Source organism: Lontra canadensis, unplaced genomic scaffold (assembly GCF_010015895.1).
Source record: "Lontra canadensis isolate GAN:19392208 unplaced genomic scaffold, GSC_riverotter_1.0 scaffold130, whole genome shotgun sequence".
Classification (NCBI taxonomy): domain Eukaryota; kingdom Metazoa; phylum Chordata; class Mammalia; order Carnivora; family Mustelidae; genus Lontra; species Lontra canadensis.
Window position 1 is genome coordinate 124099 of NW_022631124.1, and position 21801 is coordinate 145899.

At 46.5% G+C, this 21801-nt stretch overlaps 1 protein-coding gene across 1 annotated transcript; it reads left to right on the plus strand.

The window, feature by feature from the left end:
• The first annotated feature begins 7959 nt into the window (after nucleotides 1–7959).
• On the plus strand, nucleotides 7960–9329 carry GPR45 (G protein-coupled receptor 45). The gene has a single exon (XM_032842418.1). It carries the CDS (start codon nucleotides 8207–8209, stop codon nucleotides 9326–9328), a length of 1122 nt encoding a protein of 373 aa, XP_032698309.1. The 5' UTR covers nucleotides 7960–8206; the 3' UTR covers nucleotide 9329.
• The last annotated feature ends 12472 nt before the right edge of the window (nucleotides 9330–21801 follow it).

The window sequence follows — 21801 nt, forward strand, 5'->3', positions numbered from 1 at the left end:
TGTATTTTATGGTAACTAACATAACACAATAAAAAGAAAAGAAAAGAAATGGTAGCCAGCAAAGAAGCAACTGCCATTAATTTATATGGGGAAAAGAAATTCAGGACTCCCAGACCTAAAGGATAAGCTCTGTTGGGCTTTCTGATACCCGCAGACACATCTTGCTAGCAGATGCACAGCCTAAAGGGTCAGAGCACTGGTGGTGTGATGCCGAGATGCTGAGCATAGATCCCCGGGAAGGAGCTCGGGTGCACACTGTTTATCTAGTGGCTCCTTGCAAAACTGGTGCTGAACGCTATTGTCGCTTCTTGCCCTTTCTTTGGTAAAAGAAAAATCCTCTTTGGATTTCTTTCAGTTAGTGAAAACCAGGACAAATGTAGGTTCTACCTAAAAGCAAAGTGGCGTACGGAAAACTTTCAAAAAGCAGTGGATCCCTTTATCTGTAATACCGACCACAAGGAGCTTAGGAAGAAAGACTCTTTCTTGCAAGCACAGAGGAAGAAGTGGGTCTTGCTAAGTGGAAAGCAGGAAGAGGGCTTCTGAAGAAGAAGAAAAGCAGGAGGTCAAAGTGTGTCCCTGCGGGGTCTCTGGAAGTCTCTGTCAAGTCTAATTCTTGTCTGACTCCCATGTTTTGTTTCTGGTGGAAAGTAAAAGAATGAAGAAAATTCTAGTTTCCTTTTATTGCTTTCACTCTGGTGCCTTTAACCATGGAAGGAGGGAGTCTGGAGTGGGTCAGTTTGCTCCTACTGCTCATCTTCAGGCCTCACCTGCGCCAGCCTCCCCACTCCCAGGGAAGTTCTGCCACGTGATCCTTTGCCATGGCAACAGAGATTCCAGAGGTGGAGATTCCAGGTGTGGCCAGAAGCCACTGCCTCCCCTCCAGCAGCTTCTCCCGCCAGTCCGTTCACCTTGCATTTATAACTACAACACTCTTTTTATGGAAATTATTACACATTTGTTTCCCAAAATTAAAAAAAAAAAAAAACCTGGGCCTGTAAAAAGAACATTTTGTCAAATTGTTGGTTCATTAGCTCCTACATTTTAAAATTTTATTATACTGTTAGGCAATTTTATTTTTTTTTATTTTATTTAAATTCAATTCAGTTAACATATACTATACTATTAGTTTCAGGGGTAAAATTTAGTGTTTCATCAGTTGCATATAACAAGCTGTGCTCATTACTTCTAGTGCCCGCACTTGCCCATCACCCAAATCCCTCCAGCTTCCCCACCCACCTCCCCTCCAGCAACCCTCAGTTTGTTCTCTACCATTAAGAGTCTCTTATGGTGTGCTTCCCTCTCTCTTTTTGTCTTATTATATTTGTCTTGCCCTTCCCCTATGTTCATCTGTTTTGTTTCTTAAATTCCACATATGAGTGAAATCATACTGTATTTGTCTTTCTCCAGCTGGCTTATTTTGCTTAGCATAATGTCCTCTGGTTCCATCCACGTTGTTGCAAATGGTAAGATTTCATTCTTTTTGATGAATGAGTAATATTCCATTGGATAGATAGATAGATAGACCGACTGACCACATCTTCATTATCTACTCATCTGCCAGTGGACATCTTTGCTCTTTCCATCATTTGGCTATTGTGGACATTGCTGCAATAAACACTGGGGAGCATGTGCCCCTTCAAATCACTATGTTTGTATCCTTTGGATAAATACTCAGTAGTGCAATTGCTAAGTCATAGGATAGTTCTCTTTTTAACTTTTTGAGGAACCTCCATACTGTTTTCCAGAGTGGCTGCCCCAGCCTGCATTGCCACCAACAATGTAGGACTTTTCCCCACTCTCCACATCCTCACCAACATCTGTTGTTTCCTGGCTTGTTGATTTTAGCCAATCTCACAGGTGTGAGGTGGTATCTCATTGTGGTTTTGATTTGTATTTCCCTGATGCCGAGTGATGCTGAGCATTTTTTCAAGTATCTATTGGCCATTTGTAAGTCTTCTTCGGAGAAATGTCTATTCATGTCTTCTGCCCATTTCTTGCCTGATTTTTTATTTTTGGGGTGTTGAGTTTGATAAGTTCTTTATAGATTTTGGATACTAGCCCTTCATCTGATAAGACATTTGCAAATATCTTCTCCCATTATGTTGGTTGTCTTCTAATTTTGTTGACTGTTTCCTTTGCTGTGCAAAAGGTTTTTATCTGGATGTAGTCCCAATAATTCATTTTTGTCTTTGTTTCCCTTGCCTTTGGAGACGTCTCTAGCAAGATGATGCAGCAGAGGTCACAGAGTTTGCCACCTATGTTCTCCTCTAGGATTTTCATGGAGTCCTGTCTCACATTTAGGTCTTTCATCCATTTTGAGCTTATTTTTGTGTGTGGTGTAAGAAAGTGGTCTAATTTCATTCTTCTGCATGTGGCTGTCCAATTTTCCCCACACCATTTGTTGAAGAGGCTGTCTTTTTGCCATTAGATATTCCTTCCTGCTTTGTTGAAGATTAGTTGACCATAGAGTTAAGGGTCCATTTCTATGTTCTTTATTCTGTTCCATTGATCTATGTGTCTGTTTTGGGGCTGGTACCATACTGTCTTGATGATTACAGCTTTGTGATACAGCTTGAAGTCTGGAATTGAGATGCCTTTAACTTTATTTTCTTTTTCAACATTACTTTGGCTATTTGGGATCTTTTCTAGTTTCATACCAATTTTAGGATTATTTGTTTGAGCAATTTGAGCAAAATGTGGATAGCATTTTGATAAGGATTGATTACATTGAATGTGTACATTGTTTTGCATAGCATGGACATTTTAACAGTATTTATTCTTCTAATCTATGAGCATGGAATGTTTTTCCATTTCTTCCTGTCTTCCTCAATTTCTTTCATAAGGTTCTATAGTTTTCAGAGTTCAGATCTTTTGCCTCTGGGTTAGGTTTATTTCTGGTATCTTCTGCTGCTTCATTGCTAGTGTAATGAAATACAACAGACTTCTGCAGGTTTATTTTATATCACTATTTGGTGATTTTAAAATGAAGTACATAAGGAATGATACATTGTTTAGCAATTCAAAAGTGTATTCCATCTTATGGAAACATTTGCCAAGCTAAATGAATCCTCTCTCCTGGAAATAACAAAGGAGGCAAAGAAAGATGATTCACATTCCCTCCATCATCCCCTACCCCAAACCTGGCAGCCCAGCACAGAGAGACACCCTGTCTCCACGGGAGGAGAAAAGTGAGCACCTGACTTCACCAGGGACAAGTACCATGCCAATTCCTACAGCCCTAGGTGGCTCCCAGGGCACCAAGCTCCTAGAGGCTCCTGTGAACTCAGGGTACCTGCTCACACCAATGTCAGCTGGCTCCTGCTGGCCCAGTAACTCCTGTGGCCTCCAGCTCTCAATCAGCCCAAGCTCCAGGCCAACTACTATGGACTGACCCAGGCCACTGGCCCATCCCAGGACCAACCAGCCCCCATAGACTCAGAGCCTAAACCAGCTCTCACGTACTTAGATTCCTAGCTTACTCTAACACCAGACAGGCCCTTGCAGACCCATCTCCAGGTCTGTCCCTGAAGCCCCAGGTCATTGACCACCCTCATGTCCCCAGACTTTGGTCCAAGCCTGTGAATCCAGACTTGGGGCCCACCTCAGTGATCCCTGGAGTCTGCTTGACCCCTGGGGACCCTGGATCCAGGCCCACCCACATAGACCAGGTCTCAGGCCTATAACTGCAGGCTGAAGGCCCAAGCCTCACCCATTGTACCCAAGCAACAGGGCTGCTCACCTATTGACCCAGACATCACCAGATGACCCACCCAGAATCTCTAGACCAGCTTGGCTGCTGAAGTCAGTCTATAAAGACTAGAAGAAGTGCATATTTCCTCAAATGGGCAGACACCACCCCATGAGCACAGAGATCATAAAAAATCAAGGAAACATGACAGTAGCCAAAACAACAACAGCAACAACAACAACAAAAAAAAAACACCTCATAAAGACTTTGAATAGCCACAGCAATCCTGAGAAAGAAGGTCAAAGCTAAAAACATCACAATTCCTGATTTCAAATGTTATTAAAAGCTATTGTGATCCAAATGATATGGTACTGGCATAAAAACAGGTACATACATCAATGGAACAGAATTGAGAGCCCAGAAATAAACCCATAAATATCCCTTACCAAATAATATTTGATATTTAATGGGGAAAGGATAGTCTCCAATAAATGATGGTGGGGAAACCAGATATTCACAAACAAAAGAATGAAATTGGACCCCTATCTCACACACAAAAATTTTACCTGAAATGGATTAAAGGCTTAAATGTAAGACCCAAAACTATTAAAACATGGAAAAATGGCTCCTTGACATTGGTCTTGGCAATGATTTCTTGGATATGACATCAACAAGCAACAAAAAGCAAAAATAAAGAAGCTAGAGGACATCGAGTTAAAAAGCTTCTGCACAGCAAAAGAAACCATCAGCAAAATGAAAAGGCAGCCTGCAGAATGGGAAAATACTTGCAAACTGTGGATCTGATAAGGGGTTAATATCCAAAATATATAAAGAAATACAACCCAAGAGTGAAAAAACAATCCAATGAAAAAAATAGACAAAAGACTTGATTATACATTTCCCCAAAGAAGACATACCAATGGCCAACAGCTATATGAAAGCGAAAAGCTAAGAATGCAATTAAAAACAAAGGCATAAATATTGATTTGCATTTGGAAATGCAACTCTGATTGGAAACCTGTCATGAACTGAGGTAGGTTACCCTGTGTTTCTATTTCCTTATGCCACACACATGTCACTTTTCTCTACCTCCTAATAGCTACTTACTCTTGGTTTCTGCCTCCTCATAGCTCTGGTTGGCCAGGACCCCTTGTATCAATCAGGGTGTAGATAGGAAGGAGATCAGCCCCTGATTAATAAGGGATTCTTGTCAAAGGAGAGGCCGGGTTAAGAGAGACCCAGGAGGGCTGGAGAAGCACCCTGGGCTAGCAGCATCGGGAAGCCCTGTCACCCCTAAGCCTCCAGGTTGAGACAGGAGGGAATCTGCAGAGGTTGCCGGGCTGCAGGGCAGCCTCCCTGGAGGAGCTGAGAGTTTTGGAGAGAAATAAACCACTGCCAACCACAACCAGGTGGGAGGGGGCCAGAGCAAAAAGCCCTCCCCTGACTCCCTTCCCACAGTGGCAAGGGAGAGAGTAGCCAGGAGAACTAGAGAAGCAAAGGCAGAGTATCTATCATACCTTGTGGCCTGGAGACTTCTCTCTATATACCCTTCTGTTACATCCCTCAAGGCAGCTGCTTTAGTGGCTTAGTAGTTCCTAATTCAGATTTCAGGCTGAGTGAGTGAGGCTCTGCTTTCATTGACCAGGCTATGCATTAGCTGCCAGTGGGTCAGCTGCCCGTCCAATCAGCTATACAAGCACACCTCAGAGATAGTGCTGGTTCGGTTCCAGACCGCTGCCATAAAGCAACTGTCGCAATATAGTGAGTCAAATGACTTTTTTGGTTCCCCCGCGCATATAAAAGCTGTGCTAACAGGATGCCTGGGTGGCTCAGTCGGTTGGCCGTCTGCCTTCAGCTCAGGTTGTGATCCCGGGGTCCTGAGATCGGGTCCCCCTCGTCGGGCACCTTGCTTGGTGGGGGGCTTCCTTCTCCCTCTTCCTGCCGCTCCCCCTGCTTGTGCTTGCTCTTTCTCTGAAAAAATAAATAAATTCTTTAAAAAAAAGTTGTACTTACACTAAACTGTAGCCTATAAGTGCCAAATGATATTCTATCTTCAAAAAAGCACACGCATACCTTAATTTTAAAATACTTTGCTAAAAAATGCTATCCATCATCTGAGTTTTCAGCAATTTGTAATCTTTTTGCTGGTGGAGGGTCTTGCCTCCGTGTTGATGGTTGCTGCTGATCAGGGTGGTGGTTGCTGAAGGCAGGGGGCTGGGCCATGGCAATGTCCTTCTTTCTTTTCTTTCTTCCTTCCTTCCTTTCTTTCCTCCCTCCCTCCCTCCCTCCCTCTCTCCTTCTTTCTTTCTCTCTCCTGTCCCCCACCACTGCCACACTAGTCCCTGTAGCAATTTCTTGAAATGAGACAAAGATGACTTTTGCCACAGAGATCGAGCGATTCTCTATAGCAGGCGAAGCTGTTGGGCAGCATTTTACCCACAGTAGAACCTCTTCCAGAACTGGCGTCTATCTTCAAACCCTGCCACTGCTTTATTGATGGAGTTCACGGAACAGTCGGAATGCTTTGCTGTCATTGCAACAATCTCCACAGCCTCTTCACCAGGAGGAGATTCCATCTCAAGAAACACTTTCTTTACTCACCTGTAAGAAGCAACTCCTCACACATTAACGTTTTAACATGAGTTTGCAGCAGTTCAAATAGAATGATAATGACAAAATTTGAAATAGTGGAAGAATTACCAAAATGTGACACAGTGACGCCAAGAGAGCAAATGCTGTTGGAAAAAGGGTGCTGATAGGCTTGTTCGACCCGGGGTAGCCACACACTGTCAGTTCGTAAACAAACACACAAACAAAATGCAATCATCTGCGAGGCACGGCAAAGGGAAGGGCCGTAAAACAAGGTATGCCTGTACTGAAAATGCTGAGGGGTGGGGGAACGGGAAATGTATTACGAACACCCTCTCCCTGGGGTACCCAGAGCCGCTGGTCTAGAACAGATGCAAATATTCTATGTGTATAACATACAAATGAAACAATAGCCATTGTAACATTGTGATTGCTTTTCCTTGGGGCTCCAATGATAACAGTTAACATTTCTTGAATACCAGCTATGATCTAGGTGTGGTTAAATCACTCTGTGCATTTTCTCCCATTTCATCTTTGCAGCTCCTCTGTAGTAGGCCTAGTTATTACTTATGGGCTACAGACGAGGTAGTCCTGTCAGCAGAGGCTCAGCCACCTGCTGGCGGCTGCCCAGGGATAGATAAGTAGTGGGTGTAGATTGTACCCAGCCCAGGCGATCTGAGTCCACACGTGGGCTACTGGACACCATTCTTACCCCACCTATGAGACAAGAAATAAAAATCAACATTATCTTTTAAAAGAACCTATCTTTAGGTATAGAGTTTCTTCCTTTCCATCAGCATTTCCAAAAGTAATCCTACGGCAAGGCAACACTACTTTAACTTAAGACTTTACTATTAGGGAAAAGTGGGTGAAGGGCATATGAGATCTCACTGATTTTTTTTTTTCTTTCTCACAACTGCATGTGAATCTACACTTATCTCAAAATAAATTACGGGGTGCCTTGGTGGCTCAGTCGGTGAAGCGTCTGCCTTCAGCTCAGGTCACAATCCTGGGGGTCCTGGGATCCAGCCAGTGGGAAGCCTGCTTCTCCCTCTCCCTATGCCTGTCGCTCCCACTGCTTGTTTTCTCTCTGTCAATTAAATAAATAAAATCTTAAAAAAAATAAAGTTAAGGGACGCCTGGGTGGCTCAGTTGGTTAAGCAGCTGCCTTCGGCTCAGGTCATGATCCCAGCGTCCTGGGATCGAGTCCCACATCGGGCTCCTTGCTCGGCGGGGAGCCTGCTTCTCCCTCTGCCTCTGCCTCTGCCTGCCATTCTGTCTGCCTGTGCTCGTTCTCTCTCCCCCTCTCTCTCTGACAAATAAATAAAAATCTTTAAAAAAAAAATAAATAAAGTTAAAAATATTGTAGCAACAGCATCAACTTCCATGTATTTATGAACTTCCTTACAATAAAATGTATCAAATGCATGCTCATTAAATAAATATGGACTACAGAGTATTCCCTTCCTCATCCCACGACAAAGTAGGTCTGATGAGATTTCCCTGGGCTACTTGACAAGGCACACAGTATTTGCGACTGCCAAGCTTTATCCCAAATGGTGAATGAATCAATGAGTCATTCTTTCTCTCCACCGCCATGTTTATAATACCTGTAAAATCTAAACACTGCTGTGTGCAAAACGTGCTTGGAAAGTCTCACTCCCTTCTCTCCCCTGCTCCTCTCTGCTCTAGGCTACAGAGACCATCCAAGCGGGAAGCTGCAGACACAGTCAGTTGTCTGCAGACGATGAAGCTGTGATCCATGAATTGCAAATCCTGGTTACCGCTCCCAAAGAAAGACTTCTGCTCACCACCATTCCCATGCCCTAGAGATCCCAGACATGCAACCGACAGACAGAAAATGGCAGCCACCGAAGCGCTGAGGGGAGTCCTTCCAGTCCTTTCCGTCTGGGTTCCAGGTTTTTTTCCATGATGGCCTGCAACAGCTCCACCACTGAGACTTACCAGTACTTGCTGCTGAATGGGAGCAACGTGTCAGCCTCTGGGGTCACCACACCCCCTGCCCCCCTCAGGATATCCTTGGCAATAATCATGATGCTAATGATCGTGGTGGGATTCCTCGGCAATTCTGTGGTCTGCATCATCGTGTACCAGCGGCCAGCCATGCGTTCCGCCATCAACCTGCTGCTGGCCACGCTGGCCTTCTCCGACATCATGCTGTCCTTATGCTGCATGCCCTTCACGGCCGTCACCCTGATCACGGTCCACTGGCACTTTGGGGATTACTTCTGCCGGCTCTCAGCCACCCTTTACTGGTTTTTTGTCCTGGAGGGCGTGGCCATCCTGCTCATCATCAGTGTGGACCGCTTCCTCATCATCGTCCAACGCCAGGACAAGCTGAACCCGCGGCGGGCCAAGAGGATCATCGCCGTTTCCTGGGCGCTGTCGTTCTGCGTGTCGGCGCCCTCGCTGGCGGGCCGGACGTTCATGGAGGTGCCGGCGCGGGCCCCGCAGTGCGTACTGGGCTACACGGAGTTCCCGGCGGAACGCGCCTACGTGGTGGCGCTGGTGGTGGCTGTGTTCTTCGTGCCCTTCGGCATCATGCTGTGCTCCTACCTGTGCATTCTGCACACGGTCCGCAAGAACGCCATCCGCGTGCACAATGAGTCCGACAGCCTGGACCTCAGACAGCTCACCAGGGCCGGCCTGCGGAGGCTGCAGCGGCAACAGCAGGTCAGCTTGGACTTGAGCTTCAAGACCAAGGCCTGCACCACCATCCTGATCCTCTTCGTGGGCTTCTCACTGTGCTGGCTGCCGCACTCGGTCTACAGCCTGCTCTCGGTGTTCAGCCGGGGCTTCTACTGCAGCTCCTCCTTCTACACCACCAGCTCCTGCGTCCTGTGGCTCAGCTACCTCAAGTCCGTCTTCAACCCCATCGTCTACTGCTGGAGAATCAAAAAATTCCGCGAGGCCTGCATTGAGCTGCTGCCCCAGACCGTCCAAATCCTCCCCAAAGTGCCTGAGCGGATCCGGAGGAGAATCCAGCCCAGCACGGTCTATGTGTGCAATGAAAACCAGTCCGCCGTTTAGGAGGATGCCGGCGGGAGGAGCCCCATGCGCTAGTTCCCGGCCGGAAGGAGCTCATACGCCCTTCTGATCTGTGTCCTGGCGGGCTGGTGGTAATCTGCAGTTTTGGTGGCCCTCCCTGTAAGCACAAATGTACCATCTGTTCCCGGATGGGTTGCAGCTCCCACGTTTGCAAGATGTATTATTTTTGTTTCTCACTGGAGAAGAGCCGTTTTGGGGTTTGATGGAAAGTGGAAGGTAGCTGAGATAAAGTGGGAATGGGGTAAGCATATGGGGGCAGAAAGTTAGGGAGAAGGCAGGGAGACTGAATGTGGGGCTGGAGAAAGGCTCTAAAGAGCTGCTTATGCACCTGCTTCCGAGCAACCCTGTGGTGACTGCTCTGAGATGGGAAACCCAGAAGGGATGATCTTATGGGTTACCACTCCTTTCGTTTGACACCAGCCTTCTTCATAGGTATTTATGTTTGTGGAGCATGGGAAACACACAAGGCTCTTTATGTTGGTCAGGTGTGCCTTTCTGATCATGCACAATCTTCCTTTTGATAAACCAAAATCACACCAGGAAGTAGAGTGAGCTCCTGTGCTTTTCAGTTGCTCAGTGGGACACATGGGAGGTGTCCATGGCTTGAAGCCCAGAGAATGATCGGGGTAGCTCAGCTGAAATAAGAAGCCCACCCAAGTGGTCCTGCATTTACCCAACTGCTCCTACCTGGCCTAGCCCTGTCCCCAGGCCCTGAAGCTCTCCCTCTGGGCCATGAGAGTCCCCCTGCCCCTTCTCTCTTTCCCTCCACTGTTCCCCATGCCTCCCTTTGTTTCATGCCATCCATCCCATGCACAGAAGAAACCCATTCTTTCTGTAATTCATCTTTTCAGTAAGTACCCATAGTGACTTGCTCTCAGTTTCAGAAGCGGTCAGTGGGCTTGGTTTATGTTTTCTCCCAAGTGCCCAAGGCTGCTGTCTTGGTGAGCTGCTGCATGGACTTCAGCACAGGGGCTGGAGTGGGGGGCATCATAAACACCTGACCCGCTGAGCTCTGAGCAGTTCCCCACTGAGCTCTGCCTTCCTCCTACCTCATTCAGATCCACAGTCTGACTGCTGCTGTCCTGGCCACCTGCCAGAACCTGGGGCTCCCAACCCCAGCTGGAACCAGGAGCCCAGGACTAAAGCTGCCTGGAGGGGACCTTTCTGCTTGTGCTATCCACTCAGCCACTGTGCCCAGGGCCACCCGTCACCATCAGGAGCTTCTGATGTCAGGGGATGATTTTCAAGTTCAGGCATGCCACTGAGGCCTCTGAGTTCTTGTTACAGTTTCAAATCTGAAGACAGTGGGAAATTCAAGGAGATTCCAAAAATCTGATTGCAAGTCTAACTCTGTCAGGGGCTAGTCCTGTGAACTTGTTCATTTCACCGCACTTCACAGGGTCTCAGTTTCCCCCATTGCCAAGGAAGGAAGGAGGTCCAGATGAGGTCCAATGCCCCTTACTGTTTCACAGATGCTCAGATTCTAAGTGTGTCTGTTTCCTTTCCTACTTGGACTCACCAGATCCCCTGTGTGTGTTTGTTTATCCATGCAATGAGCTTTTATTAAGTGCCTAGTAGATGCAAGGCACTGTGGGAATAGTGACGAATAATGCATGGGTTGTGACAAAAAGCAGTTGTCCAACGCATTTCAGGATAATCGTAACTTGAATTTGGTCTAACAGCACAGAAGGTCTCTTTTTGTCTCTTTTCTCATTTCCTTTCCAAGACTGGTAAGAGGCCAACTCCCCATTCTATTGCTCTTTTCCTGCAGTACCAGTGACAGAGGGAAAGAAAGAGAACATGATTTACATTAACCTAAGCCCAGAGGAAGGTCTGTTAAGGAAATAATTGCCACTTTCTCACCAACTCCCCCATCCATTTATATGCATATAATATGCATATACGAGAGCGCAGAGAGATAGAGAAAGAGAGAGAACGCACATGAAGACTGGCAGTTGGTGTGTGACTGATTGACGTGGGTCCGGTCAACTCCGTGTCCCTAGTGCACCAGGCAGGGCCAGGTTTTGCCTTCAGTTTCCTCAAGACGAGTTGCTTGGCTTCAGTGGTGTCCAGAAGCACAGCCAGACCACCCTGGGTAACAGGTCCTTGGGACCTCCCCTCTGGTGGGAGCTTAAGAGAATGTTCTTCAGGAGCAAAAAAGAAATCACAAGCTGAATGAATGAAGGTATCCAAATTTCTGTCAACCAGTGTTATATGCTGTATGTTGGACAGTAGTATATATGTTTTAAAGTAATAATTTTGTATATATTTTAAATAAAGTATTATTGCTCTTTCAGTGTACAAGACTATGTTCTTATCAAAATTAGCACCAAGCCCATGAAGGGTAAGCCACAAATCTGGTGTCTAACACCTCCTAGGACAAAACAACATTAGGAAATCTAGAACCTTGATGTTAGTAACCAAGCTGGAATGAGCACAGGAAGTTAATATAAGATGACAATGGGGAGACTATTTGAACAATGGGGGGGGTCACAACCGGGGCACCCACTTTTGAAAACAATCATGGCCCCACTAAGTAACTCCAGCCAGTTAAGTCTTCACCGCTGACTTCCGGTCTGCCACCTTCAGAATGCTCTCCAGCCTCGCCGAATCTTTAACGAACTTTGCTTTCCTAAGACCCCGCACAGCTACCAAGTTCTCATCTCCTTCCCCGAGGTTTGCAGGGAAAGTGGTGCTTGTTGGGTTTTGGTTTACATCTTCTCTTTAGCCCTGCAGCACCTGAATATTTTTTTTTTTCCTATGGGGCCTGGGTAGCTACTATGGTAATAACTGTTCCAGAAGCGACGTGGGAGAGCCTCGCCCCAGAAAATGAGACACAAATAAGCCTCAGAAGTGTCATCCTAATCCTGACTACCCCTAAAAATCCACTACCTTCTCGTCTCGAATCTCGATTCCTGTTGCTGGGACAAAATGAAGGCAAAGTTTCTCTAGGTCGTTCTGACAACCAAGCCAAGCAATGAAATTCTAGATCAATTCCTACTTGGCTATTTTGACCCCTGGGACTATCTTCCCCAACATGAATTACAGCACATGCTGCTTTGGACTAAAAACCCCACTTTGGGGACTCCTGGGTGGCTCAGTGGGTTAAGTGTCTGCTTTTGGTTCAGGTGATGATCTTAGAGCCATTAAATCAAGCCCCACCTCAGGCTCTGCTTGAGGTTCTCTCTCTGCTCCTACCGCTCTCTCTTTTTCTTTTTCAAAAATAAGTAAGTAAGGAAGTAAGTAAATAAATAAAATCTTTAAAACAATAACCTTGTTTCCCTCTCGCTGAGGTCCACGTCAGCGAGGTGGGATCTCTGCTCATGGGGTTGCCCCAGTCAGGTTCCTTTCATCCAGTTTCCCATTAACTCTCCAGGGCACTGTCTTCTTTGTGGTGCATTTTGGCTGTGGCCACGGCTGTGTTTGGCTCCTGAGGAAAGGAAAGGAAAGGTGGGCTAAGACACACCCACACTCCCCTGGTCTTCCGCAGCCAGGAGCTGAGTCACATGACCACAGCCAGCTGCAACGGAGGCCGGGAAATGGAGTCCCCATCCGGGGAACCTGTGATGACGTACAGCTTTCTTAGCCCGGAAAGGAAGAGGATTTGGTGGATTCCCAGCAGTTTCTGCCAAAATACCACGATTTTGAAAAACAAGGGATCCTAGCAGACATACCAACTCTGAAATCCTAAGCACAAATTTCATAAATAAGGGAGCCTTGCTCCTTGTAAAATAAACACACCTCTATTCCATCAACCCAAGAGGGGTGCCTCTTCACCTCCAGCCCTCAACATACAGGGACCTACATCCGCAGAGAAAAACTGCACGCATTTATGCCTGGGCTAAGGAGATAAAGCCGCCACATTTAATCTTTGAGACGCAGAAGAAGGGAAACAAAGTTTAACCATTTGAAAATTTGCAGTCACGAAGAAATGAATTTGGCCTAGATTTTTTTTTTTTTAATTACTATTTAAAACAAGAGTCAACAGTGATTGAAACCAACTCTGCCCAAGAATTTAATTATGTTCAAGGCAAGAGTAAAATTTCAAGGTTTTGCCTATGGTACGTGGAGACAGGTTGCCCATGGCAAGGTGAACCACCAGGGAGTGTGGGAGGAGGCTCAGGCCAGGCTGCGGCAATTTAACTATTCATGAAAAGGGAGGGCTTGGGGGCCCCCAGGTGGGAGGTTAACATCTGGATTCTGCAAGAATAAAGAGGTTTGGAGGCAAAGGCATTGTGTGCGCGTGTCTGCGTGTATGCGCACGCGCAACTGCATTATTTCAGGCAGGCGTCCAGGGTTCCTTAAGCAGACCCTCCCAGCCTACCTTCTGTTCTCTTGTCTTTCATCTTGGAGAAGCAGGGGACAGACAGGGTGTTCTAGGGACAAGAGGGATGCCCGAGATTGCCCGACTCAGAGAACCAACCGGGAGGGGCTACGGCACAGACTTTTTTCTTTTTTCTCATTAGTCTGATAACAACGGAAAGAACTTAGCTGTAGGACCAGAACTTTACCTTTTTGCGATCACAGATCTGAGGACGCTGATAAGCAATTTCAGCCTTCTGAGGTGCTTCGATAAATGCCTGAAGTTCCGCTAATGTCCAGGTAGGTAGAACAGAGATCCCTTGCTCTGGACCTGCGTGTTGCACCGTCTCTGTGCTTCTGGCAATGGCTATCATTTTGCCAGTCATTGCAATTGAGGGGGAAAGTAGCCAAGCTCACTTTTGGAAGCATTTATTTTTTAGAAGATTTTATTTGTTTATTGAGAGAAAGAATGAGCAGGGAGGGGAGAGGCAGAGGGAGAGGGAGAGGGAAGAGCAGGCAGACACACGGGGCTCTTGATCTCAGGGATCTGAGATCATGGCCTGAGCAGATGAAAGGCAGACGCTTAACTTCGTGAGCCACCCAGGCGCCTCTGGAAGCCTTTTTAAAGACAGGTTTGCTGCTCCTTACTAACTGTCCTTTGTGGGGACTGTATTTCTTATTTCTACCCTCATTAAAGTGCCACTGCCCTTTTTCCTGGTCACAGTATTTTGCTATACTGTCATGAAGTCTTAGAGTGTTTTATTAAACCATGAAGAGAGGGTCACTCACCTCGCCATAAAAGACAAACAAGACTGAACAATTTCAGATATGCGTATGGAAAAATGGAAAGCTGAGTTTGCGTTCAAAGTGTGAACAGAAGCAATGGGCAAATATTAGGGGGAAAGAGGAGGCTCTTTCCCAAGGCTTTCCGTATTTTCTGGAATTTGCTGGGCCTCTCCGGAAGCAGTCAGTCCAGGCTATTCAGAATGTGCCTCCTCCCTTGTGGGGAGCCCTAGGACTTCTGACATGCATCCAGCTAAGACCTGCACTGTGGAGGTGGGTATTTCTGGACTTCACTCGGCCCAGATGAGACTCCTAGCTGTTTCCCCTATCCCCTTGCGTAGTGAGGATGCCCCACAAGATTTTGTCACAAGGAGTCCAATCTCTGTTACACTTCGTAAAAGCCTCTTCTGCTTACAGGTCCTTTTCATTCCCTGGACCACTCCTCTGGTTTTCTTGGATCTTCCCTTCTCCTTCTGATAATGCCATAAGGAGACATGGGTAAGCTTTTAATTAGATATGAGGGGACACTAATTCATTTAGGTTTTTTTTTTTTTAAGATTTTATTTATTTATTTATTGGAAAGAGAGAGAGAGGGAAAGAGAGTAAGCATGAGTCTCAAGGGGCAGAGACAGAGGGACACGGACAAGCAGACTCCCTGAAGAGCAGGGAGCCCAACTTGGGGATCGATCCCAGGACCCTGAAATCAGGACCTGAGCCGAAGGCAGACACTTAGCAGACTGAGCCACCAAGGTGCCCCTAAAATTTAGATTTAGATTCTGTAAAAGAATGGTATATTCTCCATCCTCATGAATGAATGATATCCAGTCTTAAGAAAAGTTGTAAAGAGAAGGGTGCCTGGGTGGCTTAGTCAGTTAAGCGTTTGACTTGATTTTGGGTCAGGTCACGATCTCAAGGTTGTGAGACTGAGCCCCACATCGGGCTTAACACTGGGCATAGAACCTGTTTAAGATTCTCTCTCTCCTCCCTCTCTCCCTCCCCTCCACTCCCACTCACACTCTCTCTTTCTCTAAAAAAAAAGAAAAGTTGTAAAGATCATATCTACTAATTTTTTAAATTATAGATTTTTTAAATTATAATTTGCTGCTTATAGAAATGAAAACAATAATTGGATTTGTTAACCCCAAAACAAAGAAAATTAAACGTGTTCTAAACTTTCATAATAAAAAACCACAATTGTATTTGTATGTAAGAAACATTTAAAAATGTATATTTCTTTTTGCAAAGTTCAGATCATGCTAAACCACGCCACAACTTCATAGCCTAGCTTTTTTGTTGTTGTTGTTTTTAACTTTGTTTTTGTTTTTTCAAAGTGATTTCCGGTGGCTGGAAGTCTTCCATTGTGTAGATGTACCACAAGCTAAGTAACTGATGTAGGTTACTTACTCTGTTTTTTGTGTATTTTTCCCCCACTTTTCATCATCTTTAAAAAAACTCTGTAATGAACAACCTTGGCGTAAATTTCTCTGCCGAGAAATTTTATATATTTATTTATTTATTTAAAGACAGTCTGTGGAAATTTATTCTTTCATCAGTTGTGCTTAAGAATTACCAACAACTTGAGGGCGCCTGGGTGGCTCAGTTGGTTAAGCATCTGCCTTCGGCTCAGGTCATGATCCCAGGGTCCTGGGATTGATCCTCATGTGGGGCTCCCTGCTCTGCAGAGAGTCTGCTCGTCCGTCCCTCTCCCTCTGCTTCTCCCACTTCTGCCTCTCCCCCCTCTGCACGTGCTTTGCCTCTCGCTTTCTCTCTCTAATAAATAAATTAAAAACTTAAAAAAAAAAGAATTACCAACAACTTGAGAAAGTATATGGTCAGGTCATGAAGCACTTCCCATTAACCACCAATGGGCCCTCTGCCAACAAGCCAGGCAGAGACCCCTTTGGGCCTCAGTGAGATCATGAATTGGGTCATTGAGTTTGCGGGGGTAGAAGACAGGCAGCCATCGTGACTGAGGAGGCATTGTACAAGAGCTCCATGGTTTTGGAAAAGCTAAAGGCCAATTAATACATATTCATGGATTACCTATAGAACGGAGTCCCAGAAATAACTGTTAAAGATAGTACACCTCCCAGAAACCTGGGCTAAGAGGACTATCTATGGCAACGGCAGGCCAAGTGGAGTCAGCCAGCCCTTCGAACACAGCAGCGGTCTGGCTGGTGAGCTGGGCCCAGGAAGCGTTTCCAGACCATTCTATTTTCCGTGTCTCCACTTCTGCGACACTCAGGCAACCTTTCTACCCTGCTGTTCAAAACGTATTAAATGTTTAAGTCCAATTCCCTGACCTGGGGAGCAGAGTAGAATATAATTGTGGCTGCGCTGGTGGCCTGATCCAAAGGACGGATTAGCCATTTCTCTTTTTTTCTGTCCTGCAATGCTTTGACGTTGTGGCCTTGCCGCCCGTGGACAGAATGCCACTCCTAGGGCCAGCTAATTCCTAGAGAGAGTATATAGTTCACCTACCAGCGCATTTCATAAATAGGAAACCCCAGTCCAGGGCCCACACCCCGCCACCTTGTCTGAGGTTCCCATGCTCCCAGCCACTATCCACCTCCCCTCCTGGGGAGCGGGGCCCGGGACTAGACAATCAAGGACAGCCTCTACACACCCCAGAGCCTGTTGAAATCATTCCAGCTACCCACCCCTAAGCCTGTTTCCCCTGCCACACCTATTCTTTCCCTGGGAAACCACAGAAAAAGACTCTTGCACACACTACCCATCCTTTCCCTGTGCTACCTGATTCTGCCCCCCTCCCCGGGATTCCTTGTGCCGGTCGGATGGCGTGGTCCCTTCTCTTGGGATCTGAGCATAAGAACTAACTTTTCTTTTTTTTTTTTTTTTAAAGATTTTATTTATTTATTTGACAGACAGAGATCACAAGTAGATGGAGAGGCAGGCAGAGAGAGAGAGAGAGGGAAGCAGGCTCCCTGCTGAGCAGAGAGCCCGATGCGGGACTCGATCCCAGGACCCTGAGATCATGACCTGAGCCGAAGGCAGCGGCTTAACCCACTGAGCCACCCAGGCGCCCAAGAACTAACTTTTCAACAGCAGTCATCTCCTGGTCTGCTGGCTTTTCGATACCCTGACGTGTCTATTAATATAGTCCATTTTAAAGCAAAGGATTCTTCAAATAAACTGGCTAACACAGTTTGTATTGTGTCTTCCTCGGTGGGGGGGGGTTCCTTTCCCATGTTATTAAAAACTATGTAAAGATGAAGAGGCAAAAGTCCTAGGTGCAGCTGTTGGCCATGGCTGCCCCGGCGGGTGGGGACAGTGGGTCATTCCACAGCACAAGCACTTGTGTTTTTCCTTCTGCCGAGAAGCAGGCTGAAGCCTCAGCCCCCTACCCCGGCCTCATCCATCACCAACCCCTGCCTGCCCTCCAGACTGCAGTCAAACTGAGTCTCTGTTTTCAAGGGGCTACCGTCCTACTCACCTCTGGGCTTGGCTCTGCTCTTCCCTCTGCCGAGAGCACCTCCTTTCCGAGGGCTCCTCGTCTATGCTGTGGGTGTACCCGCATTGTCTCTTCTTGGCATTTGTCCCACTGTGCTGTCATTATCTCTAAGGTGAGCTCTAGCAGGGCTAGACCAGATGTGTCTTTTTGAATGTTTTTTGTTTAAAGATTTATTTAACAGAGAGAGAGCACACACATGCATGCGAGCAGTGGGAGGGGGCAAGAAAGAGGGAGACAAGCAGCCTCCCTGCTGAGTGCTGAGTCCAACGTGGGGCTCAATCCCAGGACCCTGAGATCATGACCTGAGCTGAAACGGAGAGTCAGAGGCATGGACTAAGCCACCCAGGCGCCTCTTCCTCACCGTTTTATCCACAGAACTTAGCACAATACCTGTCACATAGCAGTCTTCCAGCCTATGCTTGAGGGATGAATGAATGATTGAATATATGACTAAATGAAAGCATGAACTGAAACATGAAAAACCACATTAAATTGGCATTAAATACAATTTCTGGTAACGTGAGTCTTTGAGCTCCCTCTGCTGCTTTTCTCTACGGCAAGGTTGGTTCTAATTCTGCAGTTGCTTGAACAGGATAGTAAGGTGGAGCGAGTCACGGTGGCAGTGGCTGCCCCGGGAGGGACGGTAGCCGTTTGGGATGGAGGACAGCGCTAGACAGCTCCCACGCAGCCAGCCAGCCATCCTCCCCATCCCCTGGATGGCATCCAGGCACAGCTCCTGTCGGGTTGCGAACAGCTGACCTTCCGTCAGCTGCGAAGAAGCAGCTCATTTTCCAGTATTTCCATCAACACGAGGTATCTGGAAATTCTATCAGTAGGTGCACAAATCGGAATCTGGCATAGCACCAGCAGGATGCCAGCGTTCAACCATGTGAGACCGCCCTTATGGGAGCAGAGACGACGCTCACACACTTGACTGGGCTTCATTGTCTTTCCTTGTTGACAAGATTTGTGCTGATTTTGAACTCAATTTCAAAGGTCCCCCATAAGGCCATCTGGAAGCTCTGTGTGTGGATCTGTTTTAACCCAGTGGGAAAGATTAGGACAACAGACAACTTTTCGATGGTTGTACAGAGTTATATCTTACATGTTGATGAGAATAATGTGATGCATAAACAATGAATCTTGGAACACTAAGAAAATAAGGTTAAAAAAAGAATAATACAAAGTAGCAATTCTAATTTTATATAAAATACATATCAGCAGATGGCCTATGTACGCATGCTTTGTGTAACTAAGTATACTGTATAAAAGCTATGAAACTTGAGTACTGCTCAGCCTTTAAAAGAAAGAAGATACTGACATATGCTACATGGGTGACTTTTAAGGACATTATGCTGAATGCAATAAACCAGTCACAAAAGAACAAATACTGTGACTTATAGGAGGTCCATAGTAATGCAATTCATAGAGCCACAAAGTAGAATGGGGGTTCGGAGGGGCTGGGGAGTAAGTGTTTACTGGGCACACAGCTGCACTTTGGGAAGAGGAAAGAGTTCTGGAGAGCGTGGTGAGGGAACTATGAAGGTACTTAATGCCACTGAATTTAAACTGAAAAATAATCAGTTAAAATGGCAAATTTTGTTATGTATATTTTATGACTTTAAAAAAAGCCATGAAAATGGCAAGAAGACTAACCCACAGAAAATGTATTTTCATACAGCCATATTAGTACTACGGTAACTTTTTTTTTGACCGAAAATCGATTTTGACTATACCTCATATTTAAGAAAGTGAACACGGTCTTGTAAATTAAGTGAAAGCACAAAAAATTCAAATGCCTTTAGATATGTACAATGGGAAATGCTAATTCTAAAGAAAGCGAAAGTTTAGTGTTGTGGTTTATTTGTAAGCTAAAGTCGACAGTTGGCGGTCCATCAGCAATGCATTGAAAAACACTTTAGAACAGCTGTGGGGGTTGACACGGAGCTGAGAGCAGAGGTAGGAGGGGGTAGGGGCAGCCCCACTATGCTAATTTTATGGTGCACATTAGGTACTCAGGTAAATCACTGACACGTGTGGATGAAAGAGGCCGAGGCTAGGATGAGTTAGTCAGATGCGTACCAATGGTGCCATGTGCTGTGTATCGATGCTCACAAGCCTAGTGAGATGAGGCTGGGTATCTGTCTCCCCAGCTCAGTTGGGGACACCAAGGAAAAATTGGGCAATTGAGACAAATGGAAAACCTTCGTTAGAAGAAGATGACCCTGACAGTGAAGGATTGGGAGAGCTTGGGCACAGCCTGAGACCCACAATCCTCTGGGGCAGCATTTGGTCTCAAAGGCTAGACCACACCGACTCCATTCCTTTGCCCCGATTTCCTGAAGGGTCCTCAGATACCACACAGCTCCGACTCCAGTCTACAGAGCACACCACCAAGGTCTAGGTGATGGGACTGGCCCCGGCCCTGGCCCCCAGCTGGGTGTGTCAGAGCCCGACAAGACCTAGGCTCCCCGGAGTCTAGTGGTGACATGTTCCTTCCCGAGCCTCACCTGACCTATTGAGTGGCCTGTGGTGCTTCTGAGCCCCTGCCGGCCACATGTCTCGTTTAACTGATACACAGCTCTGGACCGCAGACTGAATTACAGCTATTTGTTTCCCTTCCCCGGCTGCGAGCTAAAGAAAAGCAGGCTTCGTTAATTCCAGTGCTTACAACTGAACAAGGTATTAACAAGCTTTTAGATGGCGCTCGAGCCATTTAGCATTTTCGAGGTGAAAGGGCCTCTGGTCCATATGGTCTAGACTCTTGTACATTTTCATTCCCGACGCTAAGGCTGACAGATCCGCCAGGAGCAAATGGTGTGTTAGTACCTAATTAATCTAACACAAACCACGGCCCATTTCACGGAGTCAGGCGCCAGTCTTTGCTTCTACCAAGTCACATTTAGGACATCAATTTACTCTTTTTCTCTCGCAGCTGCTTGGCCCTGTAATATTCTGGTAGGCAGTGGGAATCTATCATTTTTCCCTTTCTAGTCAGGTTTGGAAGCCTAAGCACCCATTCATTCGTTCATTCATCCATAGAGAGCGTGTGAGCAGGGTGGGGAGATGTGGAGGGAGCGGGAGAGAGAGTCCCAAGCAGGCCCCACATCCAGCATGGAGCCCAATGTGGGCCTCAGTCTCACCACCCTGAGATCATGATCTGAGCTAAAAGTAAGTCAGATGCTTAACCGACTGACCAGCCCCCTTTCAATCTTTAATATGCCAATGAGCCACAGGATATAATATAGAACAAGAAAAGGATATGCGACTCGTTGCTTTGTGACTTTCGGAGAGTGGGAACACCGCTGTGTGAGTACTCTAGTCAACCCTGGGTTGGTTGCTGGTTTTGGCCAAGCACCAGGAGGGGAGCTCAGTTGGGGGGGACTGGAGCTCTTGGTCTTGGCCTCCCAAGAAAATTGCCTCATCAACCTATGCCTCAGTTCCTGCAACTTGAGATATGGATGCCACCTGACACCTCGCCTTTACTGTCACCCACACGTATTTGGACTCGACCAGCCTGACTGCCAGGCACAATAGGGTTACCGCTGTCAGAGGCTCTCCTCAGGGCTGCCACGGCGCCCAGAAAGGAATAAGAAACATGGCAATGTGCTGTGAAATTCATTCCATAGCGTTTTTCACAGACCTGCTACGAACAAGATTCTACGGAAGTCAAATGTACAAGGTGAAAGAAAGTTCTAGTCCTTGACTCTGTTCAGAGTTAGAAATTCAAGGGCGGCAGGCTCACTTAAAGGGCATCTGGCTACGAGGTGAGGTATGGAAGAAGTGACCAGAAATCTCCTCTGCTAAAGACCTTAGGGTAATGACTGCTGTGAAGGTAACAAATGTCAAGGGGCACCTTGAGAACATGCAGGAGGTACCTTCAGAAGTAGAGCATTTA